General features: G+C 43.3%; 1 protein-coding gene across 1 annotated transcript in view; it reads left to right on the top strand.

The window, feature by feature from the left end:
- LOC116882593 (contactin-associated protein-like 3) overlaps positions 1–27,137 on the top strand; it is a 151,556-nt gene that overhangs the window by 73,039 nt on the left and 51,380 nt on the right. The window contains exons 9-12 of the mRNA XM_032883114.1: positions 2,063–2,209; positions 10,145–10,316; positions 18,017–18,123; positions 22,121–22,240. Coding sequence (XP_032739005.1) covers positions 2,063–2,209; positions 10,145–10,316; positions 18,017–18,123; positions 22,121–22,240 — 546 coding nt within the window. The remainder of the gene's footprint in view (positions 1–2,062; positions 2,210–10,144; positions 10,317–18,016; positions 18,124–22,120; positions 22,241–27,137) is intronic.

Genomic DNA, 27,137 nt, shown 5'->3' with positions numbered 1-27,137 from the left:
TTGTTTGTGGATTCCTTCAGCTCCAGGGCTGGAGGATTTCCTTCAGGACCAGTTTCATATTATAGGTCTTGAGTATCTAACCGCAGTCCTCCATATTCTGTTGTTGGCTATCTCATCATTGCTCATGAACCTATCCTATGTGGGTTCTTTGCAACAGTTTTGGATTCACAAATGTGACACAGAAAGTGAGAGATGTGTATACACGGCAAAGAGCTAATGTCCCTGAAAGGGAGTGCTGGGAAGTACCATTGCTCCTATTTCACAGTCTGAGAGGAGCAGAGGCATCGTGATTTTTACAGTAGGATCTATGACCTTCGGGGTCAGGCCAGAAACATATTTCCCATGCATATGGGTCTTGAATCCATGTCAACATCACTGATGAGAAATGAAGCCAAGACAAAAAAAAAAGCTGTATTTTCATTTTTAATTGTAGTATCGTTGACATATAAACGAGCACTGGAGGGACATGGATTTATGGAGTTGATTGTGTTCCTTGGGCCAAACTCTAATACTAAATTAAATATGCCAGGTTAACTTTCCACTGGAAACATGGCTGTATTTTCTTTGGGGCTGATACCCCATGAGCTAGAAAATAACTTCTGACCCTTGCAGGTTGATTTCCAAACTTAGAGAGCTCTAAGCAGTCAGCACCTTTCTCATTTGCAAGAGGTATAGGCTAATCTATCAGGACAGTTCCCCAAGATGATCAAATTAGAGTCAGGCAGGCTCATGTGTGAGCTTGGGCATGACATCAAAGAAATCAAGAGTCTCACTTTGTTGTTTTTCAATGAGCTGAAGTGTTTGTTTATGACCTGTTTCCCTGTTGGGCAAGACAATTTCTAAAGATTCCAATTATTCACTGTGCTCCTTCAGAGCAGCAGGTGTCTCTGGGGCCTTGACAGTGGCCATGGCCTCCCCGTGGAAGGGAGGAGTCCCTTGCCTTTGAACAAATGACTCGATTTGGCCAGTGGAATAGGGGCATGAAGGCAAACACAATTCCCTCATCCAAAGTTAATGTTAACATTTAAAAATATTACCTACTGGTTTTTGTCCATTTTTAGACAGTGATTGAGTATGCACAAACACACACACACACACTTTAATGTGATGCTTTCTAAACTTTACATTTTGTTCAATGAATTTTCATGTTTTAGTAATACTTAAGTTGCTGATACATTTTTTCTAAAGAGTTACATCAACATATATGATATATTTTTCTAAATAGTCTACCAAGGTTATATATAGTAATAATACGTGAAAGTAGAGACAAGATTTTATTTTTATAACAACAATTTTGGGAAATCTTCTCCTTCTCAACATCCTAAAATATTAACAAACTAGAAGAGGGGGAAGTATGCCCTGTGCCAGAGGACTAAGATATTTTATCATTTCAAGCTCGTTCCGGATCCTGTTGTGTTAGTCTGTTAAAGTCCTAGCACTGGGAGAAACTAAGATTGTGCTGTCCAAGGCAGAATGTTTAGACTGTCCACTCTTGATTCTTCTTTCCCCTTTCAATTCAGCTTTCTTTCGTTTCTCTTTTTTTCTCCCCACACTTTTCTGATTTAACAGAGCAATGATAAAGTGAAACACAGGCATTGCCGTGTGTACATATGTCTTAATACTCTTAACTGACCACAGTAATTTTTGCTAGAATATAATTTGTGTTAGAACGTGACTGGCCAATCTATGACTGGGGGAGGTCAGAGGCAAGGACCCTCTGGAACCACACATTTACTCAATGAGCCTCACTCCACAGGTAACCTGTTCCTTGTAGAGAAACATGACCAGGATACCATGTGATCTCATCACCTGTTAAGAAACCCCCAAGCCCACATCTGTCCCAAGCCTCTCCCTTTCTCTCTGAGAGGGCCAGCTGTCCTCTGTGGTTGGTCTCCATTGCCCAGCCAGCTAAATAACCTGGGGGGTTTCAGGTGAGTTCAAACTTCAGGTGAAGTTTGGTAGTATGTCTAAGATGGTGATTGTATTGTTTTCAAGCATGGTTCTGCGTATCTACATCTATAAGGTTTTTAGGAATTTCTTACCCAATTTTGTTTACTTCCAGGTGCCAGATTAAGTGATGGGCAGTGGCATTCAGTGGCCCTCTCGTTGAAAGAAAATCACCTGAGTGTGATGGTGGATGGTGAGGCAGCCTCTGTGGCTCACTTCCTGCATGGGCAGATTGATTCAGGGAACACCTATTATTTGGGTGGTAAGTGACAGGAACTGGTGGTGCTGGCAATCAAACCATCCTTGTCTTTCCAGCTCCTGCCTTCTGAGACAACCGGCAATTTTAAATGAAGGTTAATAGTGAAGAGTGAGGTTTCTCTTTCAGTTTAGTCAATGAAAATGTTGAGCAAAGGCAGTAAATTTTTCTTAAGGATTTATTTACTTATTTTAGAGAGAGAGCCTGAGTGGGAATGACAGAGGGAGAGGGAGAGAGAATCCTAAGCAGATCCCCCATTGAGAGTGGAGCCTCACATGGGGCTCAATCTCATGACCCTGAGATCATGAGCTGATCCAAAACCAAGAATAGGGTGCTTAACCTGCTGTGCCACCCAGGTGCCCCGGACAAAGACGGTAAATTATGGCCTAAAATGCAAGTCTATGGGGGGCCTTGTTTTGACGTGCATTTGCTAAGATTGGTTTTGAATTTAGCACTTGTTTCACTGCAGTCACCTGGAAAGCTTCCAGAATGCTAGGGCCTGTCTCCATCCCTAGAGATCTGCTTTCTCTGCCTCTGACACCCAGGGAGTGGGCTCTCCAGGTGACTCTGTGCAGGCCACTCTGAGGGTCCTCACTCTCTGTCTTACCTTTTGTGCTTCACTGTAGAGTATTTTCGGGAGGCCAGATAACCCTTAGAACCTTTCCTTCAGATGTTTTTATGCAACAGTTTCCTTGTTGCACGTGTGTGGTCTTCTTTTTGTCAGCCACTCTCCTCCCTGAGGGGCCCAGGTCCTCTGGAGTGGCCCGGGAGCCACCCATGGCAGCACCACTTTCAAGCCTGTCACAGATGCAGACATAACTCTCCTGACTTCCTGAGCCACAGTCTGCATTTCCCCAAGATCCCCAGCTGCTCTGTTGCCCTAAACATTCAAGAAGGGTCCTGTTGCCCACTATCTAGGCACAAGGACACCGTTACCTACACCAGAGCAAGACAGGAACTTAATGGCTACTGACACTCACTCACTACCTCGTGGTGAACTTTACCAAGACAACACCAGACCATCACCCCAACTGTGGGAGATGGCGGGTTTGCTTGTTTGGTAGAACTTTGACCGAGTCTGTCCAGGATCCATGCAGCCAGGGAGGGGGAGCTTCTGAGGGTAACAAATGTCCGTTCTGAGGCGTCCGTGTGAAAAGTCTGAGCCACCAGAACTTAGGCCTGTCAGTTGTGAGACTTCCTTCTAATCGTGGCTGGAAGCCGTCCTTGCTCTTACTCCCATTTCACATTTTATGGTTGTTCCTTTCCAAAATAAGTTTGAGGTCATGGTGGAGATAACTTGATAGCCCAACAAGAAAGTATAAAATCCTCCCTAAGAATTGATAGTAAGCCCATACACCATGCATTAGGGTGTTTAATCTTTCAAGCCCCCTAAAACAAGCATCGCTGTGAGCATGGAGTGGAGCCAGGAGCATTAGAACATTGGATTGCTCACTCTCCCCACCTGCCAAATATGGTGCACCTCTGACCCAGACAGGTTTTTAAACCTTTATGCTTATGATGGATTTTAGAGCTCTGCAGAGGAAACAACTCCTTCAAAACTAAATAAAGAATTTATCTGGGAGCTGTAACTTAAAATGTAAAAGATTTTGAAGCACTAAAAGGGACAGGAAGAAAAATCCTTGCTGTATTGTTTAATGGTGCAAAATGGAATGCTTGTTATTTTGTATTAAAATAAAAAGTTAAAAAAAAAAATATATATATATATTCTAAAACCACACAGTCTTCTCTCATATTTGAGCATTGGGCATGTTCCAAGTGTGCAATGCACAGCTGCATGAGAACAGGTACTTTCCATAAATACTTACACGTTGACGTGATATGAAGTCACTATGTAATTCATGTATGTATTTTAAAATACTACTCATGTTTCTTGAAAGAGTGTTTGTGGGCTAATCCCCCAATGTACACAATTAAACGCTACAATGTTTTTAATGTCTCCCTCACTCCTCTAAATTCACACTCCCCCAGTTAAGTATTACCCTGCCCCCGCTTTTTACTAATCTTTGTATCGCCTTTTTATGTTTTAATCAACGTGTAATACCATGTCAGTTTCAGATGTGAACATATGACTCAGTGTTTGTATACATTAGGAAATAATCCCACAATAACTAGTTAATAGCCACCACCATACATGGTTATAATTTTTCTTGTCATGAAAATTTTAAGGTCTACTTTCTTAGCAGCTTTTAAATAGACAATAAGGTATTATTAGCTGTAAACTCCATGCTGTATGTTGCATCCCTATGACTTATTTATTTTACAACTGAAAGTTTGTAATTTTTAATGTATTGCTTTTCTTTAGAAGCTATATCCATGTAAGTGACTTCACACAGTAGTGTTTTGTGTTCCCTTGCTTTTCAGTTTACAAATAGAGCACTACCATGTGCCTTCTTCTGGGTTCTTTTTATTGTTATTGCTGTCACTGTTGTTCTAGATTAGTTTTGGAGATCCAGCCCTGTGAGTATTTATAGGTAAAGTTAATTAAATTTTTATTGCCATGTGGTTTTGATGTGTACAACACCATGTTTCACTTATTAAATCTGCCATCCCGTTTTACTGTTGAGCAACAACTTGATGGTGCCCATTTTTTTGCTATTATAAAAGATGTGATAAATATCCTATAGCTGCCAAGAATAATCTTGCCAGTGATTTTAAAATTTTCCTTATGTACAAACTATCAATCTTTCCTAATATGCATAGTCAATTTAATGAAACAACCTTTGGTCTATAAAGGACCCTAGAGATTTGGAGGCAATGTGTTGAAAAAAAAGCATAATGGGCTTTTCTTACATGTTTTCATAAAATTGTGTTGATGTGCAGAAAAACTGTCTTGTTAGTTTAGTTTCCAATAACAAATCGTGTCTCTAAGATGAGTGGAATTACAAAGTTTAAACATCCCATGAGAGAGTATAATGACTGTTCTTCGTTACCAGTTTGCTATTTTTTGGTTGTAATTAAAATTTGGCACTGAGTAGCAAAAATAGTGTAAGATCTTGCAATCACAGCACATTATCTGTAACTAATGTGTAAATTCAGAATGACTTGTACGTACTCCATTGTAAACACCCTCTTGATTCCTACAGAGCAATTCCAGGCACTGATTCAAACCAACGTATCCTTTTTATACCAACATAACTGCATCTTTTTTCCTAGAGAAGGAATATACTCTTTCCAAACAACCCAGCTAATGCTGTCACCAGGCTGTGGCAAACACACAAAACCAAAACACCCCAATTTACTGATGTTAAATAAGGAGATGAGAATTATTTGTTGTGAAGGAAAAGCAGGAGAGGCAGGTCTAGGACCGGTGAACATGCAGCCCGATTCTCAGTCGATGTGCTGTGTTCAAAGCTGTATGCACAGGGGAAGAATCCCTTGTTCAGAGCCCCTCGTCTGTATGGTCCATTGGATTCCCCAGCTCTGTTCTGGGGAAAGGGGTGCAGGTCAGTTTCAAATTGAGTGGGAACTTTGAGACCCAAAGACGTCAATGCCAGAGATGTTTTATCCAGTCCCAAGAATCGTGTATGCCAGTGTCTCTTTAATTATCTTCTTAATGGACATCCATTGGAACTGGAATGTGTATTGTGTTAACAGAGAAACCCACTTTATCCAGTCCATGCTCAGTAGCAGTATGCTGTATTCATGACAGCCAGTGTCCCATGTTCCGAGACCCTCCTTAGCCAGCTCTTCTGATGGAGGTTCAGTGGCAAGTTCCCGCTCACCATGTGGCCAGTGACATTTTGTTGCCATGCTTTCCCATAAGGACAGATTAGGGTGCCTTCCTATTACAGTTAGGGTGGACATATAATTTATTGTCCAAACCAGGACACTTTAGTGAACGGAGGGGATGATGTTGATAATTATGGCAGGACAACAGGCATAAAGCAGGGCTCTGTTGATTTCTTTCCGTGACAAAGTTCCTCTCGCAGATTCATAGCCTTTTTACATGTGGTGCAGGTTTCCCTTTTTCCTTTTCTATTTCTCCTCAGTGTGAGCTTTGTTTGTAAATTATTCTTCTGACAGTAGTTTTGCTCTACCCTCTACAGAGTTTGGTGCCTGCCGGGGAGGGTAGTGGGAAGCTGCTGTCATCTGGATTCCTTTTGTGGAATCGTGGTGCTGTCCACCAGCACACATGCTCTGCAGAGCTGGGAAACATCAAATTATGCTCCGAATCTCGCAAAGGTCGTTGTGTGTGTGTGAGGCCTTAGCAGACCAGGGAACAATGACGGCTGTAACAAGGTCTCACCTCATAACCCATTCTGGGGTCGTGACATCCAGTGACAATTTCTCTGTCATCCTCAGAGGTACTTAAATTTCTGACTCTTTACATGGTGATGGGTATGTGCCATTGACTTAGCAATAAATATCCCCTGTCCACTTTCACTGTCCATCCCGAATCAGGTCATGGAGGAATGACCCTCTGCCATCTTACCGTTGGGACTTTGGCCAATCTGTGTGGATGAACAGACAGCTGGTGGTCTGGGCTTGTCTTGGGCTGTGGCATCCCTTGCTTCTTGACCTTTCTCTTGTAACTGGAGCAAGGAAGGACTTTGTGGCTTGACCTTTCCTTCTTAATGTTCTGCTTTGAGAAAATTTTTTTGTGACCGCTGGATTCAGTTGAGTCTTTATAGGAACACTGAGGTACTGCACTGTATTTATTTTTTCATTTTTTTTCTTTTTCTTTTCTTTTCTAGAGAGAAAGAGAGTGTGTGAGTGGGGATGGGTGGGGAGGGACGAGGGGCGAGAGAGAATCTTGCCCAGTGCAGAGCCCGACACAGGGCCCGATCCCACGACTCTGAGATCATGACTTGAGTGGAAATCAAGAGTTGCATGCCCAGCTGACTGAGCCACCAGGTGCCCCAGATACTGCATTGTATTTTAGATGCATCTGAAGTTTGTGATCTGGAGAAAGGGAAAGATTTATTGGCTGAACGTTTCTGATCCTGTATCCTATTGTTCTCAGTCCCTAAGCACTGTCAGTGGAAGTCGCCTATAAGGACACAAAGATACACCAGGTATCTTCCAAACATATCCAACCTTCCAGAAATTCTTTTACAAATGGAAATGTGCATATTTTCACATAAAACAAGGAAAAGGGAAAGGGAAACTGGACAGTTTGTCTGTTCTTTGTAATGTAACATCACATTTGAAGTGTCAACATCTCTATGAGGCTAATTTATGGGGCTTCATTGTGCCCAACAGTGGGTTTCACCGGACGAAGGCCTTGGCTGGTTTGGGGTTTATTTGTCAGGAATGCAAAGCCTCAGTCACTGAAAAAAGAGGAGAGATGGACCATGTGCGTCTTGTGGAAATTCTTAGGTGCAAGCTTGTGGCTGTTGGGTGGGAACAAGAGGAGGCTCCGTCTTCAGTCCCTGCCCTTTGAAGGTGCACCAGTGACCCTCATGACAAAAGTTCAGACAGAGGAGAATGAAAAACATTTAAGCATAATGAGTCAAATCTTTATGAAATTACTGATTCCAGGGGCACTTGGACGATGTAGTTAAATGTCTGATGCCTGATGTCGGCTCAGAGCGTGATCTCAAGGTCGTGAGATCCGGCCCCATGTTGGGCTCCCAGCTTGAGTCTCCCATGCTCTGTCCCTCCTCCCCTCATGCTGTCACTGTCTCCCTCTCTCTTTTTCTCACATAAATAAATAAATCTTTCTAAAAAAATTAATTACTGATTCTATTTCATTTAAAAAATAAGAGACTTATAAAATAACCTCAAACCCCACCTGTAAATATTACCAAAAACTTCCTTAATATTTAAATGCTTGGAAAATGATTTTTTAATGATTTTTTTTAGAAAGATGAATAGTTATGACTCTGTATCTAACAAGTTAAAAGAAAACATTCTCCTGGAAATGATGTCAATGAGACATAATTGTATAAGGCACAGAATGAATTAAATAGGTGAGTTTCTCAGGAAGCATAAAATTTGTTTCACAATTTCTTGGAATTAAAAGAATATTAAATTATTTAAAAATGTTGTGTTTCTACTGTCTTTGTTTCTGAAAATAAAATACTCAATTAAGTGAATGCTTTGAGATTTTATCCCACGTGGCTACAGGTAGGTTCCCCAGGAAGCTGGCTCTCTGCTTGGGAGACTCGTGGCTTAGTGAGGTTAGTTCTCAGGAATGACCCCCACCAGGGGAGGGGAGCGAGCAGCTGGGATGAGCAGAGACAAGGCGAGGCACAATGCCGTTGCATACAAACCTCAAGGGAGCTCTGAAGAAGCATTGCCCCTTAGGGACATCCCAGTTGAGGCTGTGGGTCACTGACCCATCCATTGCATCTGTGGGCACTGGCCGTCCTTGGGGAGGGTACCACCCATGAGACTCTGCTCCCTGCAGCCAGGGAAGTTCCTGGGGAGAATCTCAGCCTCAGTCCCCAAAATGAGGGGTGTGTGTGAAATGGAGATGAAGCTGTGTCTGTAGATTTCTCCGCATGATGGCATTTCACCAAAGCATTTGCAGTGAGTCTGTTTCTCTTTTTCTGTCCCCTGGGAATCTGGCGGCGCTCACATCGAAGGACCTGTGATTGCTTTGAGGGCAGCTCCGCAGAGGTTGGGAGAGCACGTGCCAGCCTCCTGACCCCAGGAGGAGAAGGAGGCAGCTCTGAACCCCGATTGACTTTGACATTGATTTCAAAGCTGTGTCCTTGCTCATCATGGGTATAAGAGCCTTATCTTTGTGGGAAACCAGGGGGATACAATAAAACCACAGGCTAGGCATTGTGGTTTGTAATGGTAGAAGATAACCTGAGGCAGATTCAAATTTTTAAGGATGTTTTGGAGCAAAAACTGATCCGAATCACACAACACCGAAGTAGAAGTGGTCAGGAGTGTTCCGTGGGCAGGAGTGGGGGGAGGGCTCCCGGAGAGGAGGAGCCGCAGCAGGGAGAAGAATTACTGATTGGCTCCGCTCTGGCTGAAAGGGGGGGTGGCTGTCTGGGGCCACTGTCCATAGGTTCCGGTTTCAGAGTCTTGACAAGCCACATGAAGCCACACAGAAATCAAACTCATTTACAGTCTCAAACTCTGGTTTGCTGTCCTAGGCCACTGAAGCTTTTGGTGAGTCACCGCGGTCTGATGGCTTCTTTCCTTCATTAATTTAACAGTAATTTACAGCAAGCTAATTAGTGAATGCAGCAGAACTTGTAAAAATTTACTATTATTGAAAACAGTCAAAGCCCATTTCTTTTTGCATGGGGTGCTCCAGGATGCTAACTTTTCTCCATTATTCTCAGGGCCATATTGTTGAGATACTTGTTAACTGTGTGTGTGTGTGTGTGTGTGTGTGTGTGTGTGTGTTAAAAGGTATTTGACTAAAATGCCTAATTCAGAAACAGTTGGAAATGTAAGTCACTTACATTGTCGTTCGAGGTCTCTGAGTGTGTATGGTCAAACCTTGTTTTAACTGTGTTGTGCTTGCAGCACAGCACACACAACTGTGTTGTGTTGCACACCCAGAGTAGGAATCTCACATACATTGTTATTTCTCAAGCATTTTAAATTTCATAGGTCCTAGTAGGCCTGTGTTTTCCTTCTGATTCTGTTATCCCATGGCCTTTACTTCATATAGTTTAATATCATGCTGAAAGGACCGATTTCTTCAGGTGGTTTCAAAAGAGAAATCAAACTCAGCTTAGAGTAAATGGGCCTTGACTGTACTGGTAGAGTCTACCTTCGGCTACCTTCGGCTACCTTCAGCCAGCCACCAGCCTGGCTCGAGTTGTTATTTCTGTGCTTTAGCAAAACCAGTAGTGTCTGTTCTCAGCCATCCACTGCCCCGTCCATGACGAAGTGTAATCTTCAGGCGTCTGCGAGCAGGAGGTGGCAAACTTGCACGTACAGAATACTGACGGCTGTTTTGGTCATGACTGTTGACTTTCTCCTTTGTGTGTCTCCGTGTTCATTCAGGCTGTCCTGACAGCAGCTCTGGCCCTGGATGCGGAGGTCCCCTGGCAGGGTTTCAGGGCTGCCTGAGGCTCATCTCCATTGGTGACCAGGCGGTGGACCTTATCACGGTACAGCAGGGGTCGCTGGGGACTTTCCGTGACCTCCAGATAGACACATGTGGCCTCACTGACAGGTAAAGCCGTCCCAGGTCATTTCGGCATTCCTGATTTCAATTTTTGGGTAGTGGGTTAAGAACTAATGAGCTGCTGAGGGGGAGCACCTCCTTCTAGCCCCTTCTCTCTTTCTGATAGCCAACCCGTCTGGAAAACTATAATTAATTGAAAACTAGAAAACGACCCTGTTTAATTTCAAACTGTTGCTCCTTTCAGATGGTGTCTTCTTAGAAGATGCACTGTTGTGAGTTTTCCTTGCATGTGTCCCCAAGCCACTTAGTTTTTATAGAATCCTGTACGTGGTGCTATAATTGTCGATGAGTGTAAATACTGATGAGTGAAAATACTTCTAAAAATTCTTTCACGGCACAAAACAGATTAGAATATTCTAGAAAGATGGTGAATCGTTGAGGACCAGAAAGTTGAAAGCCACATGTGGTCAGCGGGATTCACCCCACACTCCCTTTTCTATGTGGAAAATGAAAAGTAACTCTTCCCCTAGAAGGGTCTCAGCCTCGGGGATTCCTAGTCACACAAACACAAGGAGGAATGGAAGGAACCCAGTTACCACACACTGAACACCATACCAGTCAGTGAGGACATAGTGGGGGACGAGTGCAAGGGGACAAAGGCACAAACTTCCCACTCTAAAATAAGTAAGTGTGGAGACGTAGCGAGCAGCATGATGACTGTAGTGAATACTGTTGTGCATATTTGAAAGTCGCTGAGGATCTTGAAAGTTCTCGTTGCAAGAAAAAAATTTTGTGACTGTGTGGTGCTGGATGTTAGTGAGACTTATTGTGGTGATCACGTCACAAGATACACAAATATTGACTCGTTCTATTGTACACCTGAAACTAATATAATGTTTTAAGTCAATTGTACCTCAATTAAAAAAGAAAGAAAGAAAGAAGGAAAGAAAACCCCTGAAGCCGTAGGACGTTAAAATCACGAAATCTTGCAACTTTATTCAAACTGTCTTATTTGTCGCACTCTTGGACTTTCAGGTTTTCTAGCTAGAAGGGATGGCTTAGCTTGATGACATTAAATTTTTTCTGTGCCTGTTATGTCTGCCCTTCCTGAAGCAGGACTGCCTTATGTTCCTGTCGAATAAATTAGCACACTCCAGACACCCTCCCACATCTGTGTTTGGCCAGCCTCTTCCAAGTTCACGCTGTGCAAAGTGCTTTGTGCAGTAAATCTGTTCCCAGTTTAACAGCACTAGTCGGAATCCCACGTCATGTCCAATAAAGTACAAGTAATGTTGCAATTTGGCAGTGTGTTAGAAAACCATAAGTTCCAGTAACTTGAAATATTAACTCATAAGAACTTGCTTTCCTTAATGCAGATGTTCATGGGTATCGTTTACATTCTGTTCATTTGTAGGGGCAAAAGTAGATTCAAAGAATTAGGCAAAGACTTTGAATCCTAATTCTCAGATTATGAAATGTATGCTGGCATAGAAACTGGCTTCGTCTGTAAGTTATAGCTTCCGCCAGTTCTGGAATCCTGAATCTTAGTATTGGGAGGGGGTTCAGAAACACTAGCTTGGAGGTAAGGTATAGCCCTCAATGATGAGAATGGCTGTCAGTGGCTCAGGAGGGCCAGGGGTCAGGGGTCAGGTTGTTGTTCAGTCGTGCAGCTTATGATGCTCACAGGAAGTTACCTCAGTGCCCTGGGAATTCCTGCACAAAGCATGATGCAATCAGTGTTTCTCTTACATAAGAAATGCATGTTGCCCCTTTGTGCAGAAAGGTCTTTAGCCAAAAACACACAAAAAAAACCACCACCACCACCAACAACAATAACAAAGTATGCATGAGGTATGCCTCTGTGTGTGTATATGTGTGTGTGTGTGTGTGTATCACCAAAATAGAAAGATTCCCCATATCACACCCAAAAATTATTGTTAGAAGTATGTACCAGCAATGGATAGGGACCTCTGGGATCTGGTGTATTAAGTTACCTTTCCCGCTCAAAGCAGAAGCTGAGGTTCATGGCAACCCCACTTTCAAAGCAGAAGCTGAGGTTCATGGCAACCCCATAAGTGGGTCTGAAAAGAGCCATTGGCAATTTGGCTGATGTAGCCAATAATTGTAATTTTTTATGGTTTTTGTGGCATCAGAAAACACATCCTTACTCTTCACTGTTAGAAACATTCACTCTTCCTTAGTGCTTCAGGCCACACCTCCACCTCCATGTTCAATGCATCATGGAAGAGATTCACGTGGAAATATGACAGAGCAACCATCCATGCCAGGCTCTTGCTGGGCACTTGCTCCTTGCCGAGCCCGGCTGTTGCCAGCCCGCACCTTGCCTGTCCAGAGCCAGTCACGCTGTGTTCAGGTGAAGCTGCGATTTATGATTGCAATGCAGGCAATTTTGTAACTCTTATCTGTCGGGCAAAGGAGTTAATAATTCATGATGCATAAGAGCATTCCTGGCCCAACGGCACAGCAGGTTATGAAAAGATGTTTGAAACTGGCTGGGGATACAGGAGACCTTCCTGAGCTGCACAAGGACTCATGCATATGGTGCTCTGTGCACCCCAGGTTCCCATGAAACTGGGAAAGCTGTGGGTTCTTGGGGACAAGGCTTCAGGAACGAGGTTATTGTGGTGAAGGATCATGTCTCACAGCAATTGTGTTTTGGATATTAGGATTTCATGTCCTATAACTCAGGTTACACAGTCCTTTCCAGGTTTCTTTTAGGATCACAGGAATGCCAACTTGAACATCTCTAGGCGGAACTGTACTGATGGGACCACTTTTCCCACCTCTGTGGACTTTGGCCAGTGTTCATCTTCTAGATGCAAAATGCAGCATCACGTGCTCTACGTGTTATTTTTTAGAGATCAGTAGACTGAGGTGGAAGTTGTGGGGAGGTTGTGGAGACATGCAGGACGGGTGCCTAATTTGTGCTGGGACAAGACAGGGCTATAAGAGAGGAAGGAGAGACACCTACCCTGGGGTGGAAGGTAGGTACATCAGTTGAGTGAGAGAGGCTGGACATCCAGCGAAGGTACAGCCATGAGCCCAAGCCAAATTTCCGCCATGAGTCTGCCTGTTTGAACATGGCTGCTGTAGAAATTGGGTGTCTGAGGATGAGCAGCAGGGATGGCGAGAGATTGGGTTGCCTGGCTGGGAAGGGGTTACACTGCAGAGGCCTGGTGGCCAGCTCAAAATTTGGACACTGATCTAAGGTTCCCCAGGAAGTCACTGAAGCCTCTGTGCTAGGAAGCCACTTGCACAGCTAAGCAATACTGCCTATGGGGGAAGATGCTTTGGGTGTGGGCCACAGAGAGAGGGTGTGTGGCCTGGAGGCCAGGTAAGGACCTGCCTACCCATACGAGAAGGGATGATAGCCTGAGGTAGGGAAGAGAAAAATGTAGATGACTTACATGGTGTTTGTTCAACAGAAGCACAAGCTGATGAGTGCGTGGCTATGGGGGGATGGAGAGGGACAGGTCAGGATGACCCTTGGGTTCTGGCTTGGACAGCTATATAAAGGGTGGTATCACCACTCAATGGAACACTGAAGAAGAAGCATGATTTTGGGAGGCAGAGTCAAGAGGCTTAGTTATTAAATCTGAAGATATTTAGGGAATCATAGAAGTACAAAATCCTAAAGTTGAGAAGAATCTTAAGCATGACATCTACTGAAGTTTCCATCTCAAAGCGGAGATCTCTTTCTCACTGTAGAGAAGAGAATCCTGCTTCTGTTCCATCTTTCGGGAATGAGACCCTTGCCCATTCACCAAATGCTTCATCAGTGTCCTCTTTTCCACCCAGATTTCTACCACAAATCTTCATATTTCCTGCTCTAAGTTTAGGCACACTTTATCCCCATATCCACATGCTGGACTTGTGGTTTTCACCAATCACAAATGTGGGGGTGTGCTGCTATTTTAGTTTTCTTACTACAGCTGGTGCCTCTCTCTGGTCTTCCTTGTGCATGCTGGGTCCTGCCAGGAAAGCTGGAGGTTTGGGGTAAGGAAGCTGACCTCAGGTGTGTAGAGTCAAGGAAACTGTCCTAAATAGACCAAGGACATGGGACAATAGTCACTAAGGAAAGGGCCCGGGTACAAACAGACCTGCTCTATAATCATTAGAGGTGAAGAGACGTTCTTCCATTTTCCCAAGAAGCTCACCTTCTAATTCTTGGCATGGAATCAGGTGTCTTACATTCAAATGCCAGAAGACCTAGCAGGAGAGTGTTTATGTGTGTCCTTTGAAAGACATTGGGCTCATTTCCAGCACCTTCCTCCCAAATAGCAAAGGAGTGCTAACTGCATATAGAGTAGAAGGAACCCAAAGTTACCCATTCCTTTGGCTCCTTGAGAGAAATAGGCGTTGAGCTCCAGAGGATAACAAGTACTTATGTAAGTTCCTGCATATGTATGAGGCTTTTGAAGGGCTATATCGAGAGCTTTAACTGTATGACAAGAGAGGCCATGTGGCTTGTCAGGACTTAAGCAATCTGCCTTTAAATTGATGTCGGTCTTCATTTCTACATCATTGAAAATGTGTGGTGCATAACATTCCTTTGTGAGGATATTAACAAATTTGTTTTACCCATTCTTCATTTGATGGACATGTAGGTTGTTTCTACTTTTTGACTCTTATGAATAATGCTGATATAAACATGAATGTACAGGGTTTTATGCAGACCTGAGTTTTTGGTTCTCTTGGGCAGATACCTAGGAGCGGAATTGCTGGGTTGGGGTGAGTTTGTGTTTAACTGCTTGAGGAACTTCCAGATGGATTTCCAAAATACCATTTTATATTCCCAGCAGTGATGTAGAAGGGTCCAAATCCTCCTTGGCCCTGCCTACACCTATTATGATGTCTTTTTGATGAGAACCATTCCAGTGGGTGAGAAGTGGCATCTCGTTGTGGTTTTGATTTGTGCTTTCCAAATGACTAATGATGTTGAGCAGGCTTACATATGTGTATTTTCTGTCTGGTCATCTTTTGTAAGGCATCTGTTCATGATTACATACGTGTATTTTCCGTCTGGTCATCTTTTGTAAGGCATCTGTTCAGATCTTTTGACTCCTTGGACCCAGTTTTTAATTGGTTGTTCATTGCCCTTATTGTTGAATTTTTAAAAAGTTGTATCTATATTTTGGATATCCATCCTGTGTCAAATACGAATTTTGCAAAGACAGTCTTCCAGTCTGTGGCCTCTATTCTTATTCCCTTAAGTTTTAAATTTTAATGAAGCCTGAATTATCAACTTTCAAATTTCTTTCATAGACCATATCTGAAAAGTCACTGCCATGCCCAAGGTCAGCTAGATTTTTCTCCTGCGTTCTCTTCTGGGAGTTTAACAGTTTGGTATTTTACAATTAGGTCTATGATCTAAGTTAGGTTAACTTTAAGTTCTTTTAATCTGTAATTGAAACACAGTTTACATATTTTATTAGTTTTAGGTGTACAGTAGAGTGAGTGGCTGACTAGCCATTATATACATTATGAAACACTCACCCTGAATGGTGTTGTTAACAAGTTTCACCACAAAAACTTATTATAATACTATTGACTATATTCTCTATGCTGTATTTTTCATCCCTGGCATTTATTTTATAACCAAAGGCTGTACCTCTCAATCCCATTTACATATTTTGCCCTTCTCCCCTCCCCTATTACCTGGCAACCACTAGTTTGTTCTCATATATATGAGTCTGTTTCTCTTTTTTATGGTCTTTTGTTTGCTCATTTGTTTGTTTGTTTGTTTTAGATTCAACATTCAAATGAAATCATATGGTATTTGTCTTTCTCCATCTGACTTATTTCACCGAGGATAATACCTTCTAGGTCCATCCGTGTTCTCTCAAATAGCAAGATTTCTTTTATGGCTGAGCAGTCTACTGTTGTGTGTTTATATACCACATCTTCCTTGTCCACCCATCTGTTATGACTAGTCAGGTTGCTTCCATGTCTTGACTTTTGTAAATAATGCTTGCAAAGAACATAGGGTGCATGTAGCCTTTGGAATTCATGTTTTTGTTTTTCTTGGAATTAATACCCAGAAGTGGAATTACTGGATCATATGTCATATCTATTCTTACTTTTTTTGGGAACTTCCATACTGCTTCCGTAGTTGATGCACCAGTTTACATTCCCACCAACAGTGCACAAAGCTTCCCTTCTTACCACATTCTCCCGAACACTTGCTATTTCCTGTCTTTTTGACACTAGCCATTCTGAGCAGAGTGAGATGAGATCTCATCATGGTTCTGATCTGCCTTTCCCTGGTGATGAGTCATGAACATTTTTTCATGTGTCTGTTGGCCATCGGATGGCCTCTTGGGAAAACATCTGTCCAGATTCAGTGCTCATTTTTTAATTTGTTATTTGTTTTTCTGATGTTGCATTATATCCACTCTTTATATATTTTAGTTATTAAGCTCTTATCAGATATATGATTTGCAAATATCCTCTCTCATTCGAAAGGTTGCTTTTTTGTTTGTTGATGGGACAAAACTTTCTTAGTTTGATGTAGTCCCAATAGTTTATTTTTGCTTTTGTTTCCCTTGCCTGAGGAGACATATCTAGAAAAATATTGCTAAGGCTGATGGGCAAGGGTTTACTGCTTATATTTGTTCTAGGAGTTTTATGGTTTCAGGTATCACATTTAGGTCTTTATACATTTTGAGTTTATTTTTGTGTGTGGTGTAACAAAGTGGTCCAGTTCCGTTCTTTTGCATGTGGCTGTCCATTTTTCCCAGCATTCATTGAAGAGACTCTCTTTTCACCATTGTATATTCTTGCCTCCTTTGCCATAGATTAATTAACTATATGATCATGGGTCTATTTCTGCACTCTCACTTCTATGCCATGGGTCTCTGTGTCTGTTTTCGTGCCAGTACCATGCTGTTTTGGTTACTGTAGCCTGGCAGTCATTTGAAATCTAGAATTATACCTCTAGCTTTGTTCTTCTTTTTCAAGATTGTTTTGACTATTCATGGTCTTTTGTCGTTCCATATAAATTTTAGGATTTTTTTGTTGTTGTTGTTCTAGTTCTGTAGAAAGTACTATTGGCCTTTTGATAGGGACTGTGTTCAATAGGTAGATTGCTTTGGGCAGCAGGACATTTTAACAATACTAATTCTTCCAATCCATGAGCATAACATGCCTTTCTGTTGGTTTGTGTCATCTCTGGTTTCTCTCATCAATATATTATAGTTTTCCAGGTACAGGTCTTTCACCCCCAAACACTCTTCTAGCCCCCAATGTCTCAGTTTGCTAATGCCCCATTTGTCAGAGCAAGTCCCATGCCCAACCCAGGTTGAAGAAGGCTAAGCCTCTTGGTGGGAGGATCTGCAGGTCCCACTGCAAGGACATGGAGGCTAGGAGGGGAACAGGTGCAGCTGGCCGCCTTTGGCCTTTGCTAGCACTTTGACTTTGATCATGGATGAAACCAATCTTGCCTTATTTGTGAAAAAGCAAACACATTTTTTTTGACAGAATGCAATGTGTAAAAACTTGATCTGCTGCCAATACAGAACAATTGGTAGCATCTAGTGGGTTTCTTATCTGTGGTGGGTACTGCATTAGGAAACCTTCTTGACAGACCCAGCAGGTTTTGTCCATGGTCTCATTTTTCTCCTGAAGGCCCTGTTGGTACCATGTTTCACTGTAGCAGGTTAGAGCTAAGACACACATTTTCTCCTGACAGAATGTGGGGAAAAGCCAGTGTATCTGTTTTCTTGCAGGTGTTTGCCCAGCTACTGTGAACACGGGGGCGAATGCTCCCAGTCCTGGGACACCTTCAGCTGTGACTGCGCGCACACTGGATACACGGGTGCAACCTGCCATTCCTGTAAGCCTCACACATCAGTCTCAATTTCCGTGCAGTTCCTTTTTCCTTTCCGTGATTTGGTGTATATATGTCTGTATCTGTGCAGTCATTCGGTGGAAAACAACAAAACCAGTAGGTATTTTAGAGACTAATTTGTGTCTGGTTTGGTTATTTATTTATTTTAGAGGTGGGGAGGGGCTGGGAGAGAGGGAGAGAGAGAATCCCAGCCCTGTTTGGAGCTTGACATCACACTCGATCTCATGACCCTGAGATCATGATCTGAGTTGAAATCAGGAGTCGGACACTTAACTAACTGAACCACCCAGGTGCCCTTGTCTGGTTTATTTTTAATCAATTTTATTTCCTAGTCATGTTACAATAGCTTACAGAAATCCATAATATCAAATAGGACAGGAAAAAAAATAAAATAGGAGGCAAAGGAAGATAAGAATAAGAAGATAAAATATAACAAAAAGTGAAAAAACAATCTCCCTCTCCCCCAATACAAAAAGCAATCTGGATGGCATGGTGGCGTTACTTGTTCTGTTCCTTGGGTTGGACCCAACTTTGGTTCTCAAGTCCTGTCTGCCAAAGAAAGAGGACAAAGTACTGGTGGTTGGTATTTATAAAATCACACGGGGAGAGTCTCTGGAGGAGCACAGGATGGGAAATACCATGGGGGGTTTCTAGATGTCATCCAGAAGCCAGGCAAACGTTCAGGTCCCTTGCAATCTTGATGCTCTTTGATGATGGTGGTGGTTTACACACTGGGGACTTACCACATGCCTGTGGGACCCTCACTTTGTCTAGTTCTGCACGTCTCAACTCCTTTAACCCTCAGAACTGCCCTGGAAGGTAAGTGCTTTATTTTCCACACTGTGCGCTTGAGGAAAGACAGAGGTCAGCTCCTTTGGCTGTGGTGACACTGCTGCCAGCGAGGTCTCTCGACCACCTCTCCATCCCATTTCTTCCACCTTGGATGCCAGTCTCTTTCCTAAAGAATTATTTTCTCCATCTCATAGCTAAGCATCCTTTATTGACCCCTAATTCATTACTACGAGAAGCTCACAACAGAGCCCCAAGATCCTCACTGCTTTCTAACTACTAGCTTTTGTTGTTTATGTTTTTATTCTACTTTTTCCTTTTTTGTGTGTATCAGTGACATTTTTTAAAATTTATTTATTTTTATTCCAATTCCATTCATTAACACATAGTATATTATTAGTTTCAGAGGGAGAGGTCAGTGATTCATCCATCTTCTGTAACACCCAGTGCCCATTCCATCCCATGCCCTCCTTAAAGCCCATCACCCAGTGACCCTATCCTCCCACCCCTTCGCCTCCAGCAACCCTCGTTTGTTTTCATAAGGATCTCTTATGGTTTGTCTCCCTCTCTGATTTCATCTTATTTTATATTTCCCTCCCTTCCCTTATGCTCCTCTGTTTTGTTTCTTAAATTCCAATTTCGAGTGAGATCACATGATGGTTGTCTGTCTCTGATTGACTTACTTCACTGAGCATAATACCCTGTAGTTCCGTCCATGTTGTTGCACATGGCAAGATGTCATCCGTTCTGATGGCTGAGTAACATTCCATTGTATTTTCACACCACGTCTTCTTTATCCATTCATCTGTCAGTGGACATCTGGGCTTTTTCCCTGGTTTGGCTATGGTGGACATTGTTGCTATAAACATTGGGGCGCACGTGCCCCTTTGGATCACGACATTTGTATCTTCCAGGCAAACACCCAGTAGTGGAAATGCTGGGTCATAGGATAGCTCTATTTTCAACTTTTTGAGGAGCCTCCGTACTATTTTCCAGAGTGGCTGCCACCATTTCTGAGTCCCTTCTTTTGTAGCATGTCTCCCTTCTCTGGGCCTTTAGAGACACAGCATGACATGAAAATTCACCGAGCAAAGCATAGATTGTCCCATATCCAACCTTAAGTGAACTGAACCCCAAGGAAGCAGGCATCATTGTTGGGATGAGAAGGCTCGGTCCCCAGCCCAGGGGGTTCTGTAGAGGGGCCAGAAGGCTCTGCAGACAAAGGGAGGTCACTCAATACTCAATCCCCCAAAATCCCATAAGTTCAACCAGAGCAATTCTACCTGCATCTCTATTTACTATTATGGTACCAGGTAAGAACTTGCTGAGGTAACTATTTGGAAGGAGCTGGGCATCTGGGAAGTCTGAGGCTGAGTGACTGGTCTAGAGTTGCAGCTAGGAATGGGGTGGCCTCCTACTTACAGTGTCTGCCCATCACATCGAGCAAGGTGTCCTACACAGACTTAATGACTAAGGCGCAGTTGCTAAAGTGTTATCAGTAACTCTGAATTAAACATCGCTCCAAACAACTCTGATTGAAAAAGTCCCAGGTGTTATAAAAAAGGGTCTTTCACTCGTGGCCTTCATAATTTGATTTGGTCGAATGACTGAACTGACTTTACTGATTCTCTGTCTACCAAAGTGAAGGTGGGATAATTCCAAAGCCACAGGAAGGGATCAGAGATGATGAGATTTTGGTGTAAGGGTCCAGTGAATGTGTCTGCATTCACACGTACAGCAGGTGTCTTCCTAGTGTTTCCTTCGCTACCTCTTGTCCCCAGGCAGGCCCAGCCCCAACCCAAATGTAACCACCATTAGCACTTTGCGTCTGTCCCTCTGGACACTCTCCTAGGCAGTTACGAGCATATTCATGTATTTGCAAAAACACAAACATGAGTGGGCAAACTGCCAGCATGTCTGGGAAAGCAATCCATGTTGTCTCTGTGGCCATGAGTGGATGGTGGTGCTAGGTGTGTGACAGATGGGGGCCAATCTAATTTGACACACTGACACTCAGCCATAATTTATAAAAGAATGTCGTATTTTGCAAAATCCTTGGGCAGGCAGACATGACTTTGATCTTCTTCTTCAGTGAGAAAGGAGAAAATCCCTCTGCCCTGGCTGCCCCGCTTCTCCCGGATTCTCTTCGCTTTTCAAAAGAGGCAGAGATTTAAAAGGTAGATAATTCAGAAAGCTTAGAATGGTGTCTGTTCTCCATCCACGCTTGGCCCCCTCTGTCCCTGCTAGGGTCACTCTGCTCTGTGACTCTGGGCTGGCCACTTGCGGGTCTGTGTTCATGGATGCCAGGTCTCAGCCTTAGGGGGGCTGAGGGACCCAGTCCGCATTGTCCTTGACTGGCTGCCATTAGCCACTTCTCAGGTTTTCAAAGGGTCTTTCATGTCATGGAAATGAGGGAGATACGTGGGAGCTATTACTCAGTTGATTAGTCATTTAGACTTATTCTGAACATTGATTAAGTCCATCATCTACTGATGTTAGTCACTTGCCTGGTGATAGCAAAACATTTATTGTACGTATAAAAAATTCAACTAAGAATCTGGACATGTTGAAATTACTGAGAGATATTTCATATATATGTATATATATATATATGTGAAATTCAAGCAAATTTCATATTCAAGCAAACTGCTTGAATTTCAGTTTGCTTGAATAATCATTTGTGAAGCATTTCAGGAACTTTCCTTTTAAAACACACATTATAAATGGAATGAAGGAGACTTGCTGATTTATAAAACTCCTCTGGAAAGTAATGCATTGCACAAGTATATTGTTTTAAGTAAACAGAGGATAAAACTACTGAGTAATTTAATACATCGACATGGTTATTAGGTAATAACAGATCACTTAAGGAGACAAAGCCAGTGCACTTCCGAGGCTTAGATATCATGGGGCAGAATAGGAGATAGTGTGAGGCCAGTTGCCGTGTTTTTGGAATGAATCTTGTTGCTAGAGCAGGGAGAGTTCAGATACAAAAGGTGATAACCTCTTAAAATCTTTTGCTCCAAGTTTCAGGGTCTTCATGCTGCCTGACTGACACAGGGGAACACTCCCCTGGAAAAACTGTCCCAGAGAGCAAGGCAGAATGAGTATCACTGGGGAAAGCATCCCATCACTAAGGACAGGGAAGGATCCATCCCACTGCAGCCCTGTCTGAGACCCCTGTCCTTTGCAGCTCTGTTCGAGCAGTCCTGTGATGCCCACAGGCACAGAGGGGACTCCTCAGGGTTCTACTATATTGATTCAGACGGAAGTGGCCCGCTGGGACCTGCTCTTGTATACTGCAACATGACAGGTATGCTAATGATACACTTTATTGTGCCCATTAAGCTCGTGTGATTGGTTGCTGTGTGCCAAACCACGAGGTTTAGCTCCGTCGAGTAATATGTGTGTTCCTGTGAAACTATGTATAAGCAGTATTTCATTTTCCCTAGAAACCCGGTTATACATGGTAGATGGATACAGGTGTGTCACAGGCAAGTCCTGCAAAGGATCAGTGTGTATACCATGGTGAATGACTGCTGCCCATGATCTGATGCAATTTCGAACACCTCCGTGTGTGTGTGTGTGTGTGTGTGTGTGTGTGTGTGTGTGTGTGTTGGTGGCCACATCTTCTCTTCTGTGCTCACATCACATTTCACCAGCAGAAACAACCCTCCTTTATAAACTTCCCATGCTACTCTAGTGGTGTGGACCTGGTGGGAACTTTGGCAACCTTAGAGTTTGACCCTGCAAAGTCTGAGACACTGGTCAGAAAAGAGTCAGCTGTAAATGGTTCTCAGGTAACCTTGACCTGGTTATAATTTGCTTTCTCTGCTCTGGCTACGTGTCACCCCGATAGGGTTGCAATTTCTAGATGGAAGGAGTCATTTATGGGGGAATTGACAATGGTGGTTTGTGACAAGCTGGAAGTTCTGCTGTGGTTTCTATACCTACTCTCACTGCATACATAAAATCTGAGCATTTTGGTGATGGTGAATCTAGTGTTGATCTGAATTGGATCAATTATATCTTCCAGCCCCAAAACTACCTCCAACTTTGCATTGGATGGATGTATGACTGTTGGGGGCTTTGGGGCAAGCATCTTATCACAGAAACTGACCAAAACATTGCAACAGGATAAGAGGTAAATATATTGACTTACTTTATTGAAAGGTATGTGATGTGTTAAAGTACGTAAGGATCTTTCTAGACATCCTGGGCTCCAGTGGTTGTAACAGGCCTTCAACTTACTCAATTTCTGCTTGGTTTTCATGGCTCAAGTGAATGCCAAGAACAGAGAAAGCTAAATAAAGATCCTGGCATCCCAGTAATACATTCTACTTTTATCAATCACATGCCTAATTATCACAGAAGTCTAGGACCTATTAAAGATTTTCATATATTTTGTCCTATAAGCAAAGTTCCTTATACACTGAAAATTTTTGAGATCTGGGGAAAAGTGAAAATGATCCCAGCTGGCACACTGCAAAGATGAGCAAATTTTCAATGACTGAAGCTGTTTTCTTTTTTTTTTTTTTTTGAAGCTGTTTTCTTGATAATTAGCTGCTGGCAGGGTTAATAAGGCTGAGGTCACATTTATTTAAAAAAATAAAGAAATAAAAAGACATTTGCTGCCGAAAGGCATGATAGATGACTAATTGCCTGATTCTCTGCAGTGTATCGTCATAATAAAAGAAAAATAGTATAATCATGCAAGTGGACACATGGTCCAGGCTTCACCAGGAAGCTTTCATTGTGCTTATTTATAAAGTGCCTTCAGAATGTACCGCTGGCTCATAGACACTTGTTTTAATACGAATTTCATAACATCGCTGGTGTGTTTTGATGGTCTGTCATTGCTGCTGCCTTTTCAGAGTGAGCCCACTAGCAGAGGGAAGAGTAGTTACAGTCAAAGTGCAAAGAGAAAGCAAGAACAGATCTCAGGTTTTGATTTTGGGTAACACAAGAAACTATCTGATGACATATAAGCCAGGGTTTTGTTTGTTTTTTATCCTCGAGACAAGAAGGAGCCTCTAAAAGGTAAAATCTCTTAGCCAATTTATGTATAAGAGGAAAGCCTCACAGACTCTCTCCTGAGGATGCAAATCACTTTCCTCCCAGGCATGACTCCAAGGAATGTCCAAGTAATGCCCCACACTGAAGAGTTGAAAAAGCAGTGCCCCCAAACATGGAGCTCCTGTGTCCTCAGTACCCTCTCTGTGCTGGGCACGGTGGTAACCGTGGCAGGGAGCGGAGGAGAACACTCCCTGCCCCGGGTGTGCGGTACGCAGGTCTGTGCACAGAACCAGGGCCCTGAGAGCTGCTGCTGGAGCAGGTGGCTGGTGTGCAGCGGCAGGTGCTGTGACGCTGAATATGGTGGGGGAGGGGCGCACAGACCATGGATGGGGGAAGGGGTCACAATTTTAGATAGAGCCATCCAGAGAAGCACTCAATTTGAAAGTAAGGTTTGCTTCCAGAAAACCGGAGCAAGCCTTCAAGCAGAGGGAGTGTGCTCCCGGGACCCTAATCTGTTGGACAGATGCTGGGGGAGGCGTGGACCCGAGGGGGACCCTCAAATCATGCCGCTGGAAAGTGACAGGTCCAGGACTCCCACTGGCAGAGTAGTTGGGGCCTTTGGCCACCAGGCTGTGCAGGAGCAAGGAGACCCGTTAGTGGGGATGGGGTGGAGCAGGTGGGAATGGAGGAGGGGAGGGAGTCGGGGCAAATCCATGGACAGAATGTGGCTGGAGGAAGACAGGCATCTGGAACATCTTCCATGTTTGCATCGAAGCCCTGGAAGGACGGTGCAGGTATTAGCAGCAGGGAAGAGGCGGGTCTGCAGAGGAGAGCAGGATTCCCACAGTGAACACCTGAGGTTGCATTGCCAGCTGTGTGAATAGTTAGTGGGGACCTGTTGGTCATAAAAACAAGTGCAATGTGTCATCTGTAAGCCCGCTGGGTAGTTAGAATCTCCTTGGTAATATGAACTTCTAAAAATATATTTTGGAGAGTGACTTTACACACTAATTGAACAGACCAGCAGGCTCCCCTTTGCTTTGGGGTGGCTGGTGGACGCTGTCCAGCATCCCACAGCAACAAGGGGCATCTCTTGGTCCCCACACCCTTGTCCATTGTCCATGGAAGGGCAGCTCTGCTCTCAGCAGGATCAGGCTCTGCAGCAGCATCCCAGGAAAAGCTGTGTTTTTATGAAGCTTCCTGTAGTTTTCTGATGTACATACAGATTCAGAAGCCATGGCCATGGGGCTTGGATCTTTGGTTTCATTGGCACAGCCTGCCCTGTGTCCACCAAAATTAAAATGGAAAGAGGGCAAAAGGCATCACAGAAAGGAGAAATAGAACCAATGCAGCTGTAAAATTCTGGAGCTGCTGTTCATTTCTTGGTCCAGGCCACGGTTCTGTTGCTCCATTTGTAAAATTGGCTGTGGTGGAATTTAATGACCACCACATCCACAAAGGCAGCAGAATCTCTCACATGCATTAAGATAATATTGAAGGCATGGATTCTGTAAACTAAACATCTTCCAAACTCTCTAACTTGATCTTGGAAAGTCTAGAGCTTAAAAGCATGCATGTGTGTGTCTGTGTGTATAGGAATTCATGAACTGTAGGGGTAATGATTTAATGATTGATATTACTATATGTTTTTATTATCAGATAACACTTAACAAACATGTATGCTTTCATATTACTTTGAAAATGACCAAGCAAAGTACAGATCATTGTGTCACAAAGACCTTTTAGGTAATTAAGTTTTTAGAAAAGTTTCTAGCTGGCTTTCATAAAAGAAAACCCCTAAGGTTAGTATATTCTTATTCTATGTGATGAATAAATGTTATCAAGTTCCATGAGTTAGGGTTGAGCTGGAGAATGGAACATGCACGTGTGCACGCACGCACACACACACACACACACACACACATCCTGCTTTGTTAGAAATACTGTGGAAAGGATTTCCAAATAATGCTAAAGGCCAATGGTTTTTATGAAACTTAAAGCCATAAGGAAAGTGCTGTGCTAAGACGACAAATATTTCCAGAAGCTACACTGTGAAGTTTTTAATCAAAAGTTTAAAACAATCCAAGGTGATCCAGGAAGGACCCAGAGTTACAGTCCCATGAGGTCCCCCGACAAACCTTGTGTGACTGCAGAAGAACTAAGATCCTGGCCTTCTTCTCCCAGGAGGGAAATATTTCCGCTGCAAGGTCACCTTCTCCATGAAGCTACCATGCCCATGGACAATGAAGTATTCTTTCATTATTATAAACAAATACTCTCACATGGAGAAACATGCAAAAATCAAAATTCTAAAGCAATGGCTATAAGTATATACTTGGTAACAGCCTTCCAAACCCTGGTGCCAGAATATCCTCTGAATATACTCTGTATAAATTTTAGTATCTTTAGTATAAAAGCTACCAAAACAAACAAAAAAAAGCTATTTTGAAGGGACTGTTTATGCAATTTGTTAACAGATCGATCCCCTTCCTATGCAGAAGAGACAGAATCTAACTTCTTTGATGGCGGGATGAGAAACATGAGCTCGATGGCTCTGCCTACAGGGACAGTGGGGCCGCCTGTGCCCCCAGAAACCCCCCGCAGTTGTTCGCTGATGTGTTCCTAGTCGTGCTCCAAACACTGGTTCCCAGACATGGCACCGTGGGAACACTTGTCTCAGGGAGGAGATGGCATGAAGGCAGAGCTATGATTCCGCATCAGGTTCGTAAGAGTTGGCAGGGGCTTGAGGAACATGCCGAGAACATGGTCGGCTGCACACCTGCCCGCTGCCCCACTCGGATCCTGATTCATTGACTCAGCATGTCAGTGACCCAGCACTTACCATGGAGTCTGTCACACTTGTGCTAACCAAGCCACCGTGTTTTCTTAAACAGCCTCCTTCTTCCCATGACAGAAATTGCGAGTGGTCTCCAACCCACATGGTAGAACAGAGGACAGCCAATCAGCTGCTTTACATACTCTCCCATTAATTTCAAAAGGAAATTCTCTACGGAATGGGCGCCTGTCAAGCATCCTGCTGTGCTTTTTATGTTTGTGGATTTGTATGGATTTTCTGTTTCTTTTGCTTCTGTCTTCCTGCAATAGCTTCTGTCTCAGCCCAGTCAAACACCTCCCTTTCCAATCAGATGTTCAGTTCAGGCGTTTGGTCACTCATCCTCATCCCTGACCACTAC

This window comes from Lontra canadensis, unplaced genomic scaffold (assembly GCF_010015895.1).
Source record: "Lontra canadensis isolate GAN:19392208 unplaced genomic scaffold, GSC_riverotter_1.0 scaffold85, whole genome shotgun sequence".
Lineage (NCBI taxonomy): Eukaryota > Metazoa > Chordata > Mammalia > Carnivora > Mustelidae > Lontra > Lontra canadensis.
This window is presented reverse-complemented; position numbering and strand designations above follow the sequence as displayed.